The sequence below is a fragment of the Curcuma longa genome, chromosome 19 (assembly GCF_044706935.1).
Source record: "Curcuma longa cultivar G26 ecotype Majalengka, Jawa Barat chromosome 19, ITB_CL_G26_1.1, whole genome shotgun sequence".
In the NCBI taxonomy this organism is placed as follows: domain Eukaryota; kingdom Viridiplantae; phylum Streptophyta; class Magnoliopsida; order Zingiberales; family Zingiberaceae; genus Curcuma; species Curcuma longa.
Genome location: NC_133879.1, coordinates 1475114 through 1495288, shown reverse-complemented (window position 1 = coordinate 1495288; position 20175 = coordinate 1475114). Strand labels below are relative to the sequence as shown.

Here is a 20175-nt window from a genome sequence, read left to right as displayed (position 1 = left end):
CTTGTTCCCTTCTCTTGGCCGGCCACCACAAGGAAGAAGAGGAAGGACCGGCCAAAGAAGAGGAAGGAAGATACGAATAAGGCCCTTGTTCCCTTCTCTTGGCCGGCCACCCAAGGAAGAAGAGGAAGGAAGAAAACCCTAGCTGTTTTCGCCCAAAGGAAATACGACGGAAAACCCTAAATTTTCTCTCTAACTTCCCCTTTTATACTAATGGAAGTTGAAGCATCTCTTCGTGTCTAACTTGTATAATTATAATGTTTCCCTTTTTATGATAGAAAACCCTTGTTGGGGCAATGGCCATTACTATCCTTTCCTTAACTCCACTACTTAGAGGTTCAAGGTTTGAACCTCGGCCATTACACATTTTTATTCCCTTTTTTTTTGGAAAACTTTATGAAAAATCTACGAGAAAATTTACGGGCGTTACAATCCCCCATACCTTATAAAAAGTTCATCCTCGAACTTAGAACAACTCTGGGTACTTCTGTTTCATACTATCCTCGCGTTCCCAGGTTGCCTCTTCGAACTTCTGATTCTGCCATATGACTTTGACTAGTCGTACCTCTTTATTTCTCAGTCTCTTAACTTCTCGGTCCACTATCTGTATAGGTCGACTTTCATAACTCAGATCTTCTTGTATTTGTACTGTCTGAGGCTGAATCACCTGACTGGGATCATGTATGCATTTCTTCAGCATTGAGACATGAAACACATTGTGGATAGCCGACATGTCTTGCGGTAGGTCCAACTCGTACGCTACCTTGCCAACCCTCTTTGTAATCATATAGGGTCCTATGTAGCGGGGACTTAGTTTACCTTTCTTGCCAAATCTCATTACCCCTTTCATCGGAGCTACTTTAATGAAAATCGAATCCCCAACTTCAAATTCAAGTGGCCTACGGCGTGTGTCGGCATAACTCTTTTGTCGACTCTGGGCAGTCTCAATTCTTTGTCGAATTTTCTGTATTGCTTGAGTAGTTTCATCTATAAGCTCAGTCTTCATTCCCAGTTCTATTTCCATTTCTTTTCTTTCTCCCACTTCGTGCCAGCATATAGGTGATCTGCACTTCCTACCATATAGTGCCTCATAAGGTGTCATTCCGATTGTGGCATGATAGCTATTGTTATAGGCAAACTCAGCTAAGCACAAATATCTGCACCAACTTCCTTTGAAATCTAGCACACAAGCTCTGAGCATGTCTTCTAGAACTTGATTTACTCTCTCCGTCTGTCCATCTGTCTGGGGATGGAAGGCTTGTGCTAAACCTCAGTTTGGTGCCGAGTGCTGTCTGAACGCACTCCCAAAAATGCGAAGTGAATCGCCCATCTCTGTCGGAAATGATCGTCTTCGGAACTCCATGAAGTCTGATCACTTCCTTAACATACAGCTGTGCCAACTGTTCTATTGAATAGGACACCTTGATTGCCAGAAAGTGTGCAGACTTGGTCATTCTGTCTACGATCACCCAGATAGCATCATAGCCATTAGTTGTCCTTGGTAGGCCAACTATGAAGTCCATGGCTATGTCTTCCCATTTCCACTCTGGGATCTGTATGGGCTGTAGAACTCCCCCTGGTCTCTGGTGTTCTGCTTTAACTCTTTGACATGTCAGGCAGGTACTGACATACTTAGCTACATCTCTTTTCATTCCAGACCACCAGAATCTTCCTTTTAAATCCTGATACATCTTGGTAGAACCAGGATGCATAGAATATGGGGTTCCATGGGCTTCCTCTAAAATTTTCTTTCTCAGCTCTTCATCATTGGGAACACATAGACGATCCCCAAGATAAAGTATCCCACTATCAGATACTCGAAACTCTCCATCTTCTCCTGCTTGTATCTCTTGCTTGATTTTTTGAATATCAGGATCCTCATCTTGCTTTTTCTGTATATCCTCAAGCAGGGTTGATGCTAAAGTCAATGTGGAGAGTTGCCCATAGATGATCTCAATCCCAAAATCTGACACTTCTTTCTGTAGTGGCCGTGATAACGATGACAGGGACATCAATGTTGCGCAGGACTTTCTACTTAGCGCATCTGCCACTTTATTTGCTTTTCTAGGGTGGTAGAGGATTTCACATTCATAGTCCTTGACCAACTCCAGCCACCTCCGCTGTCTCATGTTCAAGTCTTTCTGGGTAAAGACGTACTTTAAACTTTGATGATCTGTATAGATTCTGCACTGGATTCCGTACAGATAGTGTCTCCAAATTTTGAGCGCGAAGACCACTGCTGCTAACTCAAGATCATGAGTGGGGTAGTTCTTTTCATAATCTTTGAGTTGTCTAGAAGCATAGGCAATGACCTTACCCTCTTGCATGAGTACAACTCCAAGTCCCATCTTGGATGCATCACTGTATATATCAAAACCTTTATCGCTTTCTGGAACAGTGAGAATGGGAGCACTTGTCAATCTTTTCTTCAACTCAAGAAAACTCTGCTCACACTCCTCAGACCATTCATATTTCTTGTTCTTCCTGGTAAGGGTTGTTAGCGGAGAAGCTATCTTGGAGAAGTCCTCTATAAATTTTCTATAATACCCTGCTAACCCTAGGAAGCTCCTGATCTCACTGGCGTTCCTGGGTCGGCTCCAGTTGCTAACTGCCTCTATTTTTGCAGGGTCGACCATGATCCCTTCCTTTGAAATGACGTGGCCCAAGAAGGCCACTTGATCTAGCCAGAACTCACATTTTGAGAATTTAGCATACAACTGTCTTTGCTGAAGAGTCTGCAATACTATTCTCAGGTGTTTATCATGTTCTTCTGGAGATTTCGAATAGACTAGAATATCATCGATGAAAACAATGACAAACTTGTCCAGAAATTCTTTGAACACTCGATTCATCAGATCCATAAATACTGCAGGAGCATTTGTCACTCCGAAGGGCATGACCACAAACTCGTAGTGCCCATACCTTGTTCGGAAGGCAGTTCTGGGCACATCACTTTCCTTGACCTTTAATTGATGATAACCAGACCGCAGGTCAATCTTAGAGAAGACCGTTGCCCCTCTCAACTGGTCAAATAAATCATCTATTCTGGGTAGAGGGTATCTGTTCTTGATCTTATCATTTTTGAAAATGAAACGATGGTTCTAGATGTCTACTATCACTCTAGCATTACAATAGAAAAGTTAACATTAGCAGATCAGGTAAGTTATATAAAAAAACAATATTAAATTTTTTTTATGAAGAAGGTCAATAAATTTCACAATATATTGTTAAATCTTTCCAGTTTTTACTGGAAGAAGGCTCTTCAGTTTTAACAAACTTCTGATAAAGGTCAATCTTAGGACTAGAGACGTAGATCTTTTGGATGTTGAGTATTGTCAATGCGAGCATGATAAAAAGACAATAGTATGTTAAATTGTCTGTTAATCCAGGTTGGCAACAACTAAGCCCTATCAAATCACATATTTGTTACACCCTAAATGGTCGACTTGCAATAAATATGGAGATGATGTTAAGAGCAGTAACTTGGCTGTTTGGTTATCTTCATTTGGAATATCTGGCATAATCATAGTTAACTGATATTCGAAACTCATACTCAACAGTGGAGGGCATATGGAGAATATATTCCTTATAGCCGTAGGTATCATGTTTAGACGGGAAGTGAACTTTCGAGAGGGGAAAAAAATATTGATGAAGCATACTACTGCTCAAGGTTTAGAATAATAGTGGACAGTGTAGATATTTGTGGCTCATCATACATGTGTCTAACGTCAAACGATCCAAAGGATGAAATAGAGGAAGGACAAGAAGAATAAGAATAAGATCGCCACATATCCGATGAACAAACATGCATCGTCGACCTTGTAGCCTGACAAACTTCTTCATCTGTTGGTCTTCTTTTGACCTGATGTCAAGGTTGCCAAGCTATTTCAGAGTCAATTTCTAGGAGAAAGGCATCAAGCAAGACAAATGAATTCTAACCATGTTATTGTTCTTGGGCTTTGGATTATGCAGCTAACATCTATAATCTATATCACTTTTCTACTTATCAAATGTTGTGGTCTGACCTATGTTGGTTCTTTGAAAATAGATAAAGGTAATGGTAACTCAAGTAACAGGTCTCCATGTGTAACAATATATCACCATAACACCAATTTTATAGCATATTTGGCTACTAAAAAATTGGCAGATGTGTCGAAGCAGTTGAGTTGCAAAATCAATATCAAGGTATATAGAAACAAAATGAGAGCTGGTGAAAGAGTGTGGAAACACAATAATCCTAGGAATGCAATCCAGCTGTATATATTAATGTCAATCAGCAGCTTCGTTTTATTATTTTTGGAGTTTTAACAGGATTACTTGCCTTGTATTATTTGAAGGTCTGTCAAATATTTCACGTTGATTGACAGTTGGCATTGAACCATGTAATGGAAGAACAAGAAATTTACTAGAATCTCCAAGATATATGTTTCCTTTAATTTTTTCTAGCAGTTTGGATATTTCATCCCATCCAGTAAGGAACACAAGGATGGCTCCATCACCTTCATTGCGGCAAATATATTCAATAGTGCCTTCCACCTAAAAGATCATAGAAATATAGTTTACATATAATCCACAAACATGAATATAGAATTGCATATGCAGAAGGATCATATACACACTAAAAACTATTGAAAAAACAATATAACCAACATAGTTACAGGTAATGGACATTGACTCATTTGTTCATGCAATGATCAACCAAAAACCATTTTAAAGAATTTTACTTTGAAAAGCAAAAAAAATCACACATCTGATTCAAACATGAGAACCAAGTAGAGACAAAAGCATGTCATTTTCCATTTTCTAAATCCATCTACAGAAATCATAATCACAGCAGAATAAAAAAATAGAAAAAGCAAGAATGGAGAAAATAGTCATACTAAAGTATTGAACAAATAACTCCACCCAGATGATTTTATTTTTCAGCCCACTGAAGCTAAAAATAAACCAGCAAGTAATAATAACTGTTTTGGGTTAAGTACATTATTAGAAGGTCATATTTAATGATCACAACCTTTAAATTCTTCTAATGAATTAGAAAGAGAAATCATAGCAATCCTAGCCAAGGTATCTCGATGAAGCTCTGGTGATAATACGCTTCACACCATTATAACCAGATTCACATCAGAAAAAGCAACAAAAGTGATGGCTGAATTTGCACTCCTGATCACCAATGAAGTGGACAGTTAATCTAAATGATGCATGTCATCTTATTTGGCTCTCAGTCTCTAGCAGCTCCATTATATGGATAAAAACCAATTCTATGTCATTCTTCAATGGTAGTCAATGTAACAAATGAAATCTCGAGCTATTTTGTCCGATATGGGCGAAAAATTTCATTCTGTCCTCGGACCGAAACCGGCACAGTCAAACCTCCGGTGCCGGCGTATCCCAAGATTCCACTGGGCTCTCACGACTCATCTAGAGGGATCCTCACCGCCGCACAACCCGTCCAAAGGGGTCACCGAGCTCGCGAGACGCCTCTAGCATCGGGCATCTACGGGGATGCGATCCCGCGAAAAGGGAACAACGAACTTAAATTTGTTTAAATTAATAATTTCAATAAACTCCCAGCTAATTGAGATAATTTAAATAGCCTTAATTAAAACCTAATAAAATTATCCTATTATATATATTTTTTAAAAAAAGATTAATTAATATATTTTATATTTAAAAAATACCAAAACTATATCAGCACAGCACAATACGATACCGAAACACTATCGTTCCAGTCTGAAACCGAAACCTTGGCACGGGTCGAGATTTTAAACCTTGAGTCAATGTATGGGTTATTAAATAGCACTAAAAGACAGAAAAAAAAATCCATAAAACCAACACAGATAAACTGGAATTTTAGTTGTTGTTGCATTCTTATGAATAGAAACAAATTTATATAACGGATATTAGGTTTATCCACATCCTTAAAGCTTCAAGAACCTTCTGGTAGTCATATCATGCCTTTAAATTTTCACTTGTAATCCCACTAAAATCAGCACATCCAAAATCATAACAGCATGCTTCATCAAGTTGTTAAGGAACCATGAATCAGCAGGGAAATAAATATAATTAACCTTTAAAAGTAGGCATCAACTTTCAGTTACTTACAAGACCCAAATCCAGTTGTGCAGAAGACCATGCTTCAAGTGATTGCCTTGTGGATTTGCTATAATTTTTGTATTGTACATCAATATCAACACCCTGCATAACCAAAAAGTTTTTATAGCTAACTGAGAAGGAAAGACTAGTGATCAAACCAAAAAAAATAACTTAGTAGACTTGTAGCACTTAAGTTTTAGCAACGTACAATAGGCTGCAGCCAAATGACTAGATAAAAATCACAAACTATTAAGCAACTCCTTTCGATGAATTTTCAAGTGGTCTTATTCTTTACCAACTAAATTAGCACAAAAGAATAGGCAGAATAAAGTTAATGGAATCTGATCGAATGTGAACAGAATCCATGTTTTTTCACTTGCATGGTTAATTGCAAATATGAAGCTGAAATTATCATTATTGATGATCTAGTATCGACATACTATCTGAATAATGTGTTGCATATATCAATGGATACAGTATGAGATTCAAATTTATGCATTCAACTCCTAATTAGCCTCCTATACAAGCCCACACCATATTACTCAAATGGGTAGTAAATACTGAGGATAGATGCAGATGCTTGCACAAATCAAATATATTTAGTGGCCAAGTAAGGATTTCCGTTGCACAAAGAATAAAACAATCAAACACAAAACCTCACAAAAGGCATTTACCTCAAACATTTCTGACAATGGATCACTTTTTGCAGATGATTGCCTCATCCTCCTCCTCCTCGAGTTCCCTTGATAATTATCAAACTCAGGTGTTATTTTGTATCGTGTTTTTTCAATTATGTCCTCTAGAAATAATTCTGTTACAGGAAATGTAAAACCCTGCAAAATAATGAGATAAGAAATCCATTGACTCAGTTGTATAATTATAGAGTAAAGCATAGTGTTGTCACAGCTTGCACAGATAGTTTACCGGTATGTGGATGATTGGTGAATTACCAAAGTATTTGGAGAAGAGATCAGCATTCAAGGTGGCACTCATTAATACTACTCGCAGGTCTGGTCGTCGTGGAAGAAGGTCACGCAAAATAATTATAAGGAAATCCTCATTTATGCCTCTTTCATGAATTTCATCAACAAGTATATGACTAACACCTGCTAGGTCTGGTTCTTGAACCTGTTGGTGCAATTTCAAGTTTCAACAAGCTAAAAAGTACTCATGGCAATTTTTTTTATATTCAAGAATTAACTCATTATTATTGGAATAACTAACACTATTAACACTTAACACTATACATATAGGTTAAGCATGAAAACACCTAAAATACAACTGAAATGTATCATATCTAGTTCAATTAAGCATACCAAAGTAATTTATGAGAAAACTGTTTTAGCTGGAGGAACAGAATTCAAATTGTAAATACATTTCAATTGTGGGTTGCATGAGAACACAATCACCAAAAAAAATTGTTCTCTTGCACAAAGGATGAACAAAATTCTCATGCCACCGACTTTGTAACTTGTTCTGTAATTAACATTCACAAAGCCTCTAAGCTATGATATGATGATATGGTTTTCACAATTGCTATTGGCATCAAAGAAGGACACCGAAAATGAAATTGTGCTGAATTTTCTGATGAGCCAAATTCATGAAAAACTATTGTGTTATCTGCAAAACAAATGTGATCTAAAGTATGACACTCAAGCATAATCAATTGTATAACTATCTAGAAGGCAGAATCTATGATATATAAACATAAAATCATATACCACATAGTTATTACTTATAAAGTGGAAAAGAAACTCAAATAGGAGCCAGCTTGAAAATTTATGGTTAACAAGGTTTGGGATCGAGTTCAAGGATTTTTCAATACCCAGAACGAATTCAATCACATTTATCACAAGTATTTGGTGTCCCATGTCAGCTACATAAATGTTATCCCTCTGCTGATAGGTTAGGATATGTCATACCACAAGTTGACCCATTCCTTTGATTGGCACCAAGTTCACTTAGCATTGCAACAAGCCCATCGACAATCACTGTGTCGACCATTTGATTCAATGGCAAGTGTTGAACAAGACATGTAACTTCCTCTAATCTCACTTATTCAACAAGGAACATCGATTAAAAAAAAGTAAAGTAGCTGCTTAACAAAACATAATATATAGTCTTATTATTCTTATTTAATTGATATGATGCCATCTCATACATGTTTTAAATTTTCATTCCATGTCTATCGTCATGGGTGAAATAATTCATTTTGTCCACAAACCAACAAATGGAACACCCCAACACCACAAATCCCCTCAATTGAGTCTTCTGCATGCACCAAAGCAATGTGGGACCACAAGGAGAGGAGGAGAAACCTAGACTTAAGTATATCTTAGATCCAACAGACAATAAAGATGGCAGTGAGTTATGGAAATCCATCTCAGCGAAGGACCATAGTCAAAAATGGTGGGAGGGGATTTCATGAGGCTTCGAGGCTGATTTAACAAAAGTGCAAATACAAAGATTCGACAACCATCATTTCGTGTGTGTGTGCGTGTGTGCGTGTAAGTGTGATGCAAGTTGTTGTTTGGTTTGTTCAAGTGTGTTGTTGCTTGATTTGACCCTTTTTCTACATGTTCATGTGGGGCATGGTTGACCAACAACTTGTGTGTTCTTTTAATCCATAATTTTGAAAATGGTGAATCCTTATCAAGGTCCTTCCCTAAAGTGTGTGTAGCTACACTAAATATAATTAAGGTTTAAATCTCGACCTATACTAAGGTTTCGGTCTCAAATCGGAACAATATAGTTTCGGTACCGTATTGTACCATGTCAATATAATTTCGGTATTTTTTAAATATAACATATTAACTAAAAATAAAAAATTTAATCTAAATATTTAAAAATAAAAATAAAATAATTTTTTAGATATATATATAATAGAATAATTTTATTAGGCTTTAATTAAACTTATTTAAATTATCTCAATCATAATAGTTAAGAGTTGATCAAAATTATTAATTTAATTAAACCTAACTCCAACATCGCGCGAGCCCGATGACACCTCCGGAGGAGTCGTGCGAGCCCGATGACACCTACGGAGGAGTCATGCGAGCCCAATGACACCTACAGAGGAGTCGTGCGAGCCTAACAACACCTTCGGACGCATCACATGGTAGCGTAGATCCCTTCGAACGAGACGTGAGGCCCTAGCAGGGCCTCAGGGTGCACCAACACCGAAGTCGTACCGGTTTCAGTGCACAGGCAAAACTAAATTTTTTACTCGTATCAGACAAAATAGCTCGAGATTTCATTCCATGAAGATAATCTCAAGCTCATGGGAATACACATAGAATAGGTTAATAGATTGTTATATAATTTATAATAAATAAATTATGGTTAGGTTAATTTATTGTTATATAATAGTATAATTAATTATTGTTAGTAAATATGTAGGTAAAATAGAGTAAATAATGATTAGGGTTAGACTAATTTGCCATTAAATATAGTAATTAACAGTATAATTATTTGCTTGTATTATATCTTAAACTAAATATTTATAACTTTCAGTAAATTTTAATTATATTATTTGTAAATTAAAAGTAAATAATCAATTATAACTATCAGTAAATAATTATAATAAATGTAAATTATAACTCTTATGTAATAATTAATTATAATAAAATAGTTAGAAAGTAGAATTAATAATGTTATCATTAATAATTCAATTAAATAAATGCCAAATCCGTATCAGCACACCACAATATCATATGTATCATTTCGGTCAAAGACCAAAATTCCTGCATGACTTGCAATTTTAAACCTTGATCTCTATGAGTATTTTATTTCTCTTTGATTTGTTCTTAACGATTCTGATTTCACTAAACCTACTGATTCGACCTATACTTAGATCTTTTAACCATTCAATCCTGATACCAATATTGATTCTGATGGTTGTGGCTAAATTATTACTTTGGGATGGTTTTTAGAAAGATTGCCATGATTCAGAAGAATTTTAATGCAGATCTACGTCCTTAGTTATCATACAACAAAAACTAATCTCCAAAAACTCCATCAGGTGCTTGCTGATCTTTAACTCTCCCAAATTTGTCATGATTTAAGAAATACATGGCGACATAGTAGATTTCAAATGGAAATTTGAGACTAGAGATATCTAGATGGAAAACAAGAATGAATTGCATAAATCACTTGTTCTCTGAAAGCTTTCTAACTCCATCTCAAACTAAAAAATACTATTTGCCATTCCAGATATTAGCATTTTTCATATCAACTAAACTGGGCACAGAATTTAACAAATATTCAAATCCATACAAAAACTGCAAAACAAAATTCTACATTGGTCTCCATCCATCACATTTTGATATGTAACACCAATAGAAACAAGCATGAAAAACTTCCCTATATGATGGCAGGCATAATGCAGTCTGTAAAGCAACATTTCCGACATGCTGGCAAAAAGGTAGATAAATAGAAAGTAGTAATAGGTACGTTCTGCAATAGTGGCATTGGTCAGATAAACTAAATTAAGAAGAATATATAGAATCTGATCTTAGGTTAGCCATCTAAATAATTTTGATAAATGTTCTGCTTTTGACAGTCAAATGAATTCTAAAGTGAGAACTTGCAAAGCTATTTACTTAACTGGACAACATGCTTGGAAGCTTAAAATGAAAATAACTTCCAGATGTAAGATAAGAATCCATTAATGATTGATAGGAAGTACCAGCCTCCGGAGTAAGACTCCTGTTGTACAAAACAGTAGACGTGTTTGCTTAGAAGATTTTGCTTCTAAACGAATCTGGTAACCAACAGTTTCTCCAATACTTTCACCCCTTTCAGAAGCAATGCGTGTTGCGACAGATATGGCAGATATCCGTCGTGGCTGAGTACATATAATACTGCAATCTGCACCACGAAGTTGTTCTATTTCTTGCTCCAAGATGAATTGGGGTAATTGTGTTGTTTTGCCACAGCCAGTCTCACCAGAAACAACAAGGACCTAGATTTTTAAACAATGGTAAGGGTACTCCTGATATATACATGAAAAAATGATTTTAAAAACTTCATTTTGCTGAAACTTCATATATATTTCATTAGTTTGCTGAAAAGAATGATCTAGATTAAAATCAAAAGTTCTAGTTGATAGAACGCAACTAAGGAAAGATGGGGAAAAAACTTTTATTAAATTGAGCATTCTGTAGAGAATTTAGTTTCACAGATAGAAAATTATGGTAAATTTAGAATCATCGATTTTGCTCGCAATATTAGATCAAATGGCATTGTTAAAGAAGGTTTAAAGAAAATGAAGGTAGATAACAAAGTAGGTTTATTGAAGTTCAGAAGAATTTAGGTGATGAAGGTATAATATAGTTAACTATGTTATTCAATAAAATTTTGAGAATTAAGAAAATGGCTTAAAAATGGAGAAAAGGTTTTTTCATTTATAAATAAAAATGATATACAATAGTGTGCAAATAATTGGAGTTTGGAAGAGTTTAGGTGATGAAGGTATAATTTAATCAACTAAAAAAAAAAAGTAGTCCGGTGTACAAAGAATCATAGATTTTGCTCGCAATATTAGATCAAATGGCATTAAAGAAGGTTTAAAGAAAATGAAGGTAGATAACAAAGTAGGTTTATTGAAGTTCAAAAGAGTTTAGGTGATGAAGGTATAATATAGTTAACTATGTTATTCAATAAAATTTTGAGAATTAAGAAAATGGCTTAAAAATGGAGAAAAGGTTTTTTCATTTATAAATAAAAATGATATAAAATGGTGTGCAAATAATTGGAGTTTGGAAGAGTTTAGGTGATGAAGGTATAATTTAATCAACTAAAAAAAAAAGGTAATCCTGTGTATGAAGCTCCTGTCAATGCGAGGTCTCAGATAAGGATCTATTGTACATAGCTTTACGCTGCTTTGCAAAAGGCTATTTTCGAGATTCGAACCCATGACCTCCAAGTCACACGACAACAACTTTACCATTATGTCAAGGCTTCCCTTCTATAATTTAGTCAATTAAGTTATTTAATAATTGAGAATTATGAAAATGGCTTTGAAATGGAGGAAAAGGTTTTACATTTATAAAATAAAAAAGATATATTTTATTCAAATTATTGGTTTGGAAAAGTTTAGGTAATAAAGGTATAATTTAGTTAACTAAATTATTTAATAAATTTTTAAAAATTAAGAAGATGGCTTAAAATGGAAAAAAAAATACATTTAAAAAATTAAAATGATATACAATCTTGTTCAAATTATAGATGAATCAATTTGATGAGTAATATCACAAAAACTTCTGAAAAAAGTGATTGGGAGGAGAATAAGAGGTGAGAAACAATTTTGAGAATCAACTTAGTTTTACACGTGGAATATAAACCATAGATGCTATTTATATAATAAAATAACTAATGAAAAAATACAAAGAAAGCAAAGATTTGCCTATGATTTATATTAACCTAGGAAAAACAAATGACAGAGTTCAACAAACATTTTGGTGGATTTTAGAAAAAATAAACCTAATAATTACATCATTATAATAAAAGATTAGTATGTTAACATTGTTGCTAGTGTTCGAGATATTGGGCATGTGAAAAATGATTACGGATAGCCATAGGTGTATATAAGGATTAGCTCTAAGGGTTAGCTTGAAGTCTATTTTTTGCATTAATACCAATAAATTAACAGCCGTATCCATCATAAATTTTATTTGTGTATATTATCTATAAACAATTGTTAATTGATGAGTAATTCGAAAAGAATTTTAGAAACAAAAGGGATTAAGATAACTAGAACTAAAAGTAAATTTACATCATATAGTTTCTTGAATAAGAAAAGAATTGACGAAATAGTTAAGATGGGCATGCATAAAATTAGTCATCAGGAAGACAATAGTGATAAAGCTATCATTAATAGAATATAGATTGGATGAATTAGTGGAGAGGCGTTTGTAGGGTCTTGTTAGATTTATGTGCCCCTTAAACTAAAAAAATTGAAGTATGTCTGTCAAACTTTATAGATCAAAGTGTTGTGCTATTAGGAAGCAACTAGTACAAAAATTTAATGTAGCTGAGATTGAATGCTAAAATAGATATGTGGAATTACTAAAATGGATCAAATAAACAAAATATTAATATCTAATAGCAACTAAATCTAGCTCCTATGGATGATGAGGGAAAATAGTTTGAAATGGTATGTATATGTTCAAAGGCGACCAGTAGATTTTATAGCTAGAATAGAATGTGTAAGAGGTGAAGAAAGAACAAAGGCAATGAAAAGTTAAACGTAATAAAAAATAATTTAATCGATTTGAATATTATTAGTGGTATAGTGTCGCATAAAGCTGAATGAAGAAATAAATCCATTTAGCCCACCCATATAGATGGAAAAAACACAACTTTGTGTAACTAACCATGGTCAGCAAACCAAGATAAATGGGTTTGATTAATCATTGGTAAACAAACCACTAGTTTGCTTAGTCAAAAGACAATTTGCTTAATTTTGTTCACTCTCTCTCTCTCTTCCAAGTAAAACCCAAACCTTGGAAATAATATACGAATTATAAGCTAGGATGGCTGAAAACCAAGTTAGTAGATTAGTGTCACAATAACAGAACAAGACATCCAACATTATATTCTACTGAAAGTGGTCAGAAGATAACTTTTACCTGATTTTCTGCCACAGTTGTTAAAAACTCATCCTTCATTTTGTATGCTGGTAACCTTTCCCTGAAAGCCAACATTGCTCTGGCACTCTGGGATGCCTGCAGGAGATAAAATGATTATGAACATAATAGCAAATACAAACAGACAATTATATGGTTCCATCTTACTTATTGTTGTCTCAAAAACCAGTAAAAAAACTACCTTCTTGGAATCCTGCAGGTCCCTCAGTTGAGCACTAAACTTTTCCTTTGAAGTATTAAATGATGAAATTGATTCAGATATAGAGATGGGCAAGGTTGTCAATGTTTTCTTGTCTCCCTCAACAAATGTACTGGTGGAGCTACTCTTGGCACCTACGTCTTTTGATCTATCCAAAAGATTTTCTACTCTTCTTTCAGTTTCTGTAGACATTTTAATCTGCATTGGCATGATAGAAAATTCTCAGCTATTGATGCTCTAAGATTTACCTGCTAGACTGCCACAAGATATCAGTATTGAACTACCTCCTTTTGAGTTGATCCATGCTTTTCATCAAGATCAGCACGATAATCAGGCAAAGGAACTTTGCTAAAGACAAGTGTCTTCCCTTTGTTGTATGCATGGCTTACTTACCAAAACAAGTAGACAAAAGAAAGAAGTCATCAGAAAAATATTTGCATACCCTTTGTGTCATTGTGCAGAAATAGTATTAACCAAACATGTATAGATCGACTCAGATAAAATCTACGATAGAAGATTAACAATAAACCCCAAGATGATATAGAATGAATGGAAATCAGGTTGATGCCTCCTTAACCACCAAACAGCAGTAGCATCTGAGATGATTCACTAATATTATGCCAAGGATTCATTGCTACTTCTTCATCACCACAATCATTAGAGAGCATGCCTAGTTACATTAAATTTATACCAATATTAAGACCATGCGGTGATATGTTCTGTGTCTTCACCTTAAATAATTGATTATTAGTTGCAGGGTCTAAATATTGTTCTGTGCCAGAGTTTGCCTCGACTGCAATGGCACAGTTTTGGTATAATGTTATGCTAAAACACTCACATGCTTCGGCACAGTTCAAAGCATTTGGAGATCAACTGAAATAAATTTTGATCTGATAGTTTTTTTTTCTGCTTAACTTGTTCATATTCAAATATAAGAATATAGTAATGACAATTGATTAAATTAAAATTTTATGGCTATAAAATTACAAAAACATAGCAAGCATCATGTCCACTAATTATCTTTCTAATGAATAAATGAGTGTCATGTATCAATACGAGCATTGTTTCTTACAACATTCTACCGAGATTAACTTTATAATTTTCAGACTCTTGTTACAGAATGCTCCTAGAATATTTGGTATTATAATTGATTTTATTGCATGACAATAAATATATCTTGCTTAACTAACCAATTGTACTTGGATTCACATAGTTGGAATTATAACAAATCTAGGTACAAAAGATAGATACTTCTCGGTTTCTCCAACTCAAATATTGTCCCTCTTCATTCTCTCTTTTTAGTATTTTATCTCCTCCATCTGATGCCAAACCTGTTGATGCAGCCTGACCCGGTCAAACTTGAGTCTGGTCAGCCTTGGGTTTGTTTTGTTGTTTGACAAGTAATGACGGATTAAATACAAAAGATTTAAGTTTAGTTTTATCAGGACTAGTTGGGTTAGGCGAGTAAGTTTAAGCTTACCCTGGAAGAAGTCTATCTTAGTCGGGAGACATAAAGCCGGGAGAAGTGAAGCCGAAGAGAAGTAAGATCTTGCCCGGCAAAGAGATTAACTTGGTCGAGAGACGTTTGGCCGGGAGAAGCAAAGCCGAGAGAAGCATATCCGGGAGTTGTTTACCTGACTTAGAATTGCCCGGGAGGATGGTCCATACACAGGTGATTGCCTGGGACATAGACTATCTTGGTAGGGGTCAATGAGGCCGAGTAAAAGATAACAGTGGCCGGGAGAAAGGTAACAATGGCCGAGAGAACGAAAGAAGAACAGAAGAGAAGGGAACGGCTCTGCTGATCGACCACATGGTCGATCAGCTGAGTCTGATCGACCACGTGGTCGATCAGCTGGTCGAGTGTGATCGACCAGTGGTCGACCAGTCTGATCGACCAGTGGTCGACCAGCTGTGCCTGATCGACCACACGATCGATCAGATAGGACTGATCGACCAGATGGTCGATCACCAGATCCCTTTGCTGCCCTGGTTACTCCCGAGCTACTTTCTGAGTGAATTCTGGAGGTCTGAGAAGTCGATCTTGACCGGGTATATGGTACTGAGAGATCGGAGAGAGCTTTAGTAGTTCTCGAACGAGTTGGTCTAGAAGAAGCCTTGGTGGCTTAAGACCGAGATGGCCGGGAACTTGGTGTTCGTAGGCGGTTGGAGAGAGCTTTGGTAGCTCGTCTCCGAAGTGGTCCAGGAGGAGTCTTGGTGACTCAGGACCATGGAGCTCGGTGCTCGTGGAAGGATGGAGGAAGCTTTTGTAGCCTGGCTCCGGGATGGTCCAGGAGGAGCCTTGGTGGCTCAAGACCGGATTAGGCCGGGAGCTTGGTGCGAATGGTCGGGAAGGTCCGAGAGAGCTTTGGTAGCTCGGCTCGGGACCGTGAGCTTTGGTAGCTCGATTTCAGGGAGCCTAGGTGGCTCAGAACCTGATTGGCCGGGAGCTTGGTGCGAATGGCCGGGATGGTCCGGGAGAGCTTTGGTAGCTCGGCTCGAGACCGTGAGCTTTGGTAGCTCGATCTTCAGGGAGCCTTGGTGGCTCAGAACCTGAGTGGCCGGGAGCTTGGTGCGAATGGCCGGATGGTCCGGGAGAGCTTTGGTAGCACGGCTCAGGACCGTGAGCTTTAGTAGCTCGATCTCAGGAGGAGGGCCTTGGTGGCTCGGTCTCCTGATTCCTCAAGAGGAGGGCCTTGGTGGCTCGGTCTCTTGATTCCAAGAGGAGGGCCTTGGTGGCTCGGTCTCCTGATTAGTCCGAGAAAGCTTTGGTAGCTTTGCTCGTGACCTGGACTTTAATGTTTTATCCATCCTTATACTGTCCTTGTGCTGGAATGTTTTTAATGCTGCTTTTGAGTGTGCAGATATACAGGACAGGTTATGGATTGAAATTCAAATGTATGGTGAAAGTTCCAAGGCGGGCTTTTGAGCTGTCTCTTCTGCAGAGAGAGTTCTGTGACAACGGACGACAGCTGGTGTCAGAACAGTGCAGGAATCCGTTGGGCACAAGAACCAAGCAGAGGCTATAAGAGAAGCAAGAAGCAGCGCTGAGGAGGGGAGTTTACATGACTATTCGTTGATCATCCTTGAGAGCTCAGAAGCGCCATTGCCAATCTTACGAGAGCCTGATCGTGAATCGAAGAAGAGGAAACAAGAGCAACGTCCTGTGTTTGGAGGAACAGGCTTGTGCTGCTAGCTGTTCTTGTTGGCTCTGTCTAGAGCAACGTCCTGTGTTTGGAGGAACAGGCTGAGCAGCAAGCGGTTCTTGTTGTCTCTGTTGTCCGATCTTTGAATCAAAAAAAGAGGAAACAAGAGCAACGTCCTGTGTTTGGAGGAACAGGCTTGTGCTGCTAGCTGTTCTTGTTGGCTCTGTCTAGAGCAATGTCCTGTGTTTGGAGGAACAGGCTGAGCAGCAAGCGGTTCTTGTTGTCTCTGTTGTCCGATCTTCGATTCATTGTATTATCCTTGTCTTGAGCTTATCTTTGTATCATTTGAGACAATCTGTGGAGAGGTTCCTCCACCGAGAAGGAGAAGATTATAGCCGATATTTATCGGGGTCTGATCTGCCGAAAGATCGAGGGATCGTCCACCTTACGGACACGCCGAGGAGTAGGAGCAAGTTATCTCCGAACCTCATAAATACTTGTGTCAAGTGTGCTGATCTTCGTCTTCCTCTGATCAAGTTATTATTTCCGCTGCGTTAAACGAAGACGAAGGAAGAAAAGCGAAAAGTGTGGACGGCTATTCACACCCCCCCCCTCTCTAGCCGGTGTCTAAGAGATCATTACAAAAACATAGCAAGCATCATGTCCACTAATTATCTTTCTAATGAATAAATGAGTGTCATGTATCAATACGAGCATTGTTTCTTACAACATTCTACTGAGATTAACTTTATAATTTTCAGACTCTTGTTACAGAATGCTCCTAGAATATTTAGTATTATAATTGATTTTATTGCATGACAATAAATATATCTTGCTTAACTAACCAATTGTACTTGGATTCACATAGTTGGAACTATAACAAATCTAGGTACAAAAGATAGATACTTCTCGGTTTCTCCAACTCAAATATTGTCTCTCTTCATTCTCTCTTTTTAGTACTGTATCTCCTCCATCTGATGCCAAACCAAGATAATCTATCTCAATCGGTAACAAAAAGTCATGTATAGTGACATTTACCCATGTCATAATATCAATATCAGTCCTAGATCAAATAATGCATTTCCACTGTGCCAACAGATACCAATCGACACTTGAGACCATGATCAATCGTGTGTCACTAAGCAATATATTTTAGAAAGTTTGATAGCCGCTTTAACTTGTAACAATAATGGCCACGACTCTTTCTTATCTAAAGGGATGTACAATATACTGCATATTTCAGTTGTGTCAAATTAATTCTGGCTAATTTCACATAATCACCTCATGATAGCCATACACATGATTTCATAGATACCTAAATGGCATAAAGGCATAACATTTTGGTAAAACAAAAACAACAATAATTCAGTTATTTGCTTATTAAAAATAGAAGCACCAGCATCCATATGGAACTACAATCTTACAAGTATAGCCCCTGCATCTGAGCTATATTTGCCAGAGTGTTCTGACCATCGCGACCAAAATTGCGCTTGACTATCAGCTCCTGTTGGCAATCTTGTTTAAATTGATGTATCTTGGTTGACCATTCATTTTCATCCAGCTTTTCAACCTATACAACACCAAAACAAACAAATGAATAAATAAAATAAAACAGAACACTGATTGACCAACACATGAATCCATAGATATTTTTCAGTAAAAATTGTAATCACATGAAATTTTATGATCTTTGAGTGCCTCGAATATTGGCATATTCAAGGTTATCAAACGAAGGTTCATATCATGAATTGTTTTGAAGAATTATCAAAATAATAAACTATACAAAACCAATCATCCTTTATTCAAAATAAGTTATATCAAAAAGTGCATTAGACTATGTCTGACCATTCTATTAGTGGATGTTGATATTTTTAGTCATTTCTGCAAGGTAAAGGTCAAAAGAAATTCTTATTCATGAGATTTAATCAGTTCTCTGAATTGTTAAAGGCAGAGCCAGTTAAGAATATCACAAAGAAGCAGATGGAGGACTTCTTGTGAAAGACCAGATAACTTGATTCGGGCTACCTAAAAATTTTGATGACAGACAATGGGACTCGGTTCAGTAGTTCTAGATTTAAAAAATACTATTTAGATATTAGACTATGGTATTGATATAAGATTTACCTCTGTTATAACCTAAAATTAAAATTAAAATTTGTAATTTGAATTTTAGAGCCTAAATGCCTAAAATTGCTCAAGGATTCAGGAGGAAAGGATGGTATAGCATAACTCCTTGTTAGACATAACAAAATAATAACTATACATTTTCCCTATTAAAAACTTCATTCAAGATAGATAGCACAGCTTAACCTTTTGTTGGATATAGCCAAATGAGAATCAGATATTTTCTCTGTTTTAACGTGATAGAATAAGAACTACTAGAAAAAAGAAGAAACAGGGAAGATAATGTTCTTAAAAGAAAATTGAAATAATGTAGTAAACAAAATATGATAATTTGTCGAATACGTGCAAGTAGGAGTTGAGGATTATAGGAAGAGGATATCTTCTAACAAAGAAGCTATAAGATAGATCCATAACAAATGTTATGCTGGAGATGGCAGGAGCTAAGATCTTTATTAGGAAGAAGCCGATCTAGTGTTGGCAGAAGAGGAGAAGACCACCACAATATAGCCCAAGTGGAGGAATAGGCTTCTCCAAATTTGGCCATATCTAGTTTTGGAATCTAAGAGAATGAGTAGAGTTAAGAGGTTGGCCAAGAAAGAGAATAAGGTGTAGATTTAAGGATGTCCCCTATGTTAGAGAAATGGTGCCACAGAGAGGAAGTGATTAATGCAGCTAGTTTCCATCAATGTGAGTATGCAAGGGGAGTACACCTAGATAGGTATAGGAGATGCTCCAACATAGTAGAAGCTGATGCCACAACCAGTATGCTATAGGAATTAAAGGAAGGGGACTGTATGAAAGCAAAGTCACAACTTGGTCTCTCAATGAAGGAGCCATGCAATGGCTAGCATGACCAGAAGATGCACAAGATGGTTAGGCAGATACATATTGTGGAGAAGATTGGTAGCTATAGCTTGTGTTTATATCCTCCTCGTGCTAGCATCACTGCAGGAGACACAGCTAC

General features: G+C 36.6%; 1 protein-coding gene across 1 annotated transcript in view; it reads right to left on the bottom strand.

The window, feature by feature from the left end:
* LOC141812510 (DExH-box ATP-dependent RNA helicase DExH1) overlaps positions 1–20175 on the bottom strand; it is a 32041-nt gene that overhangs the window by 10758 nt on the left and 1108 nt on the right. The window contains exons 2-10 of the mRNA XM_074700500.1: positions 18512–18657; positions 14226–14325; positions 13924–14139; positions 13725–13820; positions 10781–11056; positions 7018–7221; positions 6768–6926; positions 6103–6195; positions 4315–4533 (exon numbers count right to left, since the gene is read on the bottom strand). Of these exons, the coding sequence (XP_074556601.1) occupies positions 4315–4533; positions 6103–6195; positions 6768–6926; positions 7018–7221; positions 10781–11056; positions 13725–13820; positions 13924–14139; positions 14226–14325; positions 18512–18657 (1509 nt within the window). The remainder of the gene's footprint in view (positions 1–4314; positions 4534–6102; positions 6196–6767; positions 6927–7017; positions 7222–10780; positions 11057–13724; positions 13821–13923; positions 14140–14225; positions 14326–18511; positions 18658–20175) is intronic.